At 49.0% G+C, this 1,746-nt stretch overlaps 1 protein-coding gene across 1 annotated transcript; it reads left to right on the forward strand.

Moving 5' to 3' along the window:
• Nucleotides 1-884: 884 nt before the first annotated feature.
• Nucleotides 885-1,687, forward strand: LOC116465865 (putative nuclear pore complex-interacting protein family member B2; the record flags this gene model as incomplete). Its single annotated transcript, XM_032148792.3, has 3 exons — nt 885-1,003; nt 1,185-1,284; nt 1,397-1,687. Coding segments are annotated over 3 exons (413 nt in total), but the record flags the coding sequence as incomplete, so codon positions are not given.
• Between the last annotated feature and the right edge of the window lie 59 nt (nt 1,688-1,746).

Raw genomic sequence — 1,746 nt, forward strand, 5'->3', positions numbered from 1 at the left:
GCCTCAATGAAGCTGATGTGAGGGAAGGGAAAGTGGACTCTGAGTAGGGCAGGGACAGAAGGAAGATGCTCCAGTGCAGATCAGGAAGGAGCAGGGGGTGAAATGTTACAAATTCTAGAACTCAGAGAGCTGGAGGTAATTACTTCCTTTTCAAGTTGTGAAACATGTTAACCTGTGGTAAAATACTTATAACATGATAATTACCGTCTAACCATGTTGACGTGTACAGTTCAGTTGTGTGAAGTATATTCATGTCATTTTTTCTTTATTCAGACGGAGTCTCACTCTGTCACCAGGCTGGAGTGCAGTGGTGTGATCTCGGCTCACTGCAACCTCTGCCTCCTGGGTTCAAGCAGTTCTCCTGCCTCAGCCTCCTGAGTAGCTGGGACTACAGGCGTGTGCCACCATGCTCAGCTGATTTTTGTATTTTTAGTAGAGACGGGGTTTCACCATGTTGGCCAGGATGGTCTCCATCTCTTGACCTTGTGATCCGCCTGCCTCGGCCTCCCAAAGTGTGGGGATTACAGGCGTGAGCTACCGCACCTGGCCTTTTTTTTGGGGGGGGGTGGACAGAGTTTCAATCTTGTTGCCCATGTTGGAGTGCAATGGCACAATCTCAGCTCACCACAACCTTTTCCTCCCAGGTTCAAGTGATTCTCCTGCTTCAGCCTCCCGACTAGCTGGGATTACAGGCATGCACCACCATGCCTGACTAATTTTGTATTTTTAGCAGAGACAGGGTTTCTCCATGTTGGTGAGGCTGGTCTCGAACTCCCGAGCTCAGATGATCTGCGCACCTCGGCCTCCCAAAATGCTGGGATTACAGGAGAGAGCCACTGCCCCCGGCCTCATGTCATTCTTTTGTGTGTGTGAGTGTGTGTGACAGAGTCTCATTCTGTCGCTCAGGCTGGAGTGCAGTGGTGTGATCTGGGCTCACTGCAACCTCTGCCTCCCGGCTTCGAAGGGTTCTCTGCCTCAGCCTCCCGAGGAGCGCAGATTACACGTGCCTGCTGCCATGCTCGGCTAATTTTTGTATTTTTAGTAGAGACGGGATTTCGCCATCTTGGCCAGGCTGGTCTTGAACTCCTGACCCCGTGATCCACCCGCCTCGGCCTCGCAAAGTGCTGGGATTACAGGCATGAGCCACCACGCCAGGCCGTCATTCTTAAATTATTATTTCCTAGGTGTCTTTCCTGAAGACTGTCTTAAAGTCACGAAATGTACATGACAGATCCACCGATGTACATCGGAGAGCCTGGAGGTCCAATAGCCGTAGCCAGGAAGGTAAGGCTCTGTTGCAGTCCCCATAGTGTGGAAATGAGTTTGCCCTGGAAAGGGAAAGAACAGCTTCTTGCCCTCAGGTTTCTCACCTTCTCCTCTCCTCACCCTCACCAAGGGCAAAGGTCCACTCGTATGCACACAAAGAAAAGGGTTTCTTCCTTTCCGGGAATTAAAATTGGCATGGAAGACCTCTATACTTCACGGAGATATATGGAAGCCAAAGTTCGAGCTGAAGTCCACAAGGTGACGACGAAGGTCAACAGTCATTACAAAATCAGTGGACAGAGGAAGACTCCCAAGGAAGAGTAAGATGTGCCTTGACACAAATACTGTTGTATGAACCATGTGCCAATCAAAGTAGACAACTGTAAAGTCCTTGAGAATATTTTCTACAATATTTGTGGCAAATTCAGTGGGATCAAAATTGAGTTTGTCCTTTCTGCTTGATTAGTTTAATCTGCATAA

Source organism: Hylobates moloch, unplaced genomic scaffold, assembly GCF_009828535.3.
Source record: "Hylobates moloch isolate HMO894 unplaced genomic scaffold, HMol_V3 SCAFFOLD_12617, whole genome shotgun sequence".
NCBI classification, from domain to species: domain Eukaryota; kingdom Metazoa; phylum Chordata; class Mammalia; order Primates; family Hylobatidae; genus Hylobates; species Hylobates moloch.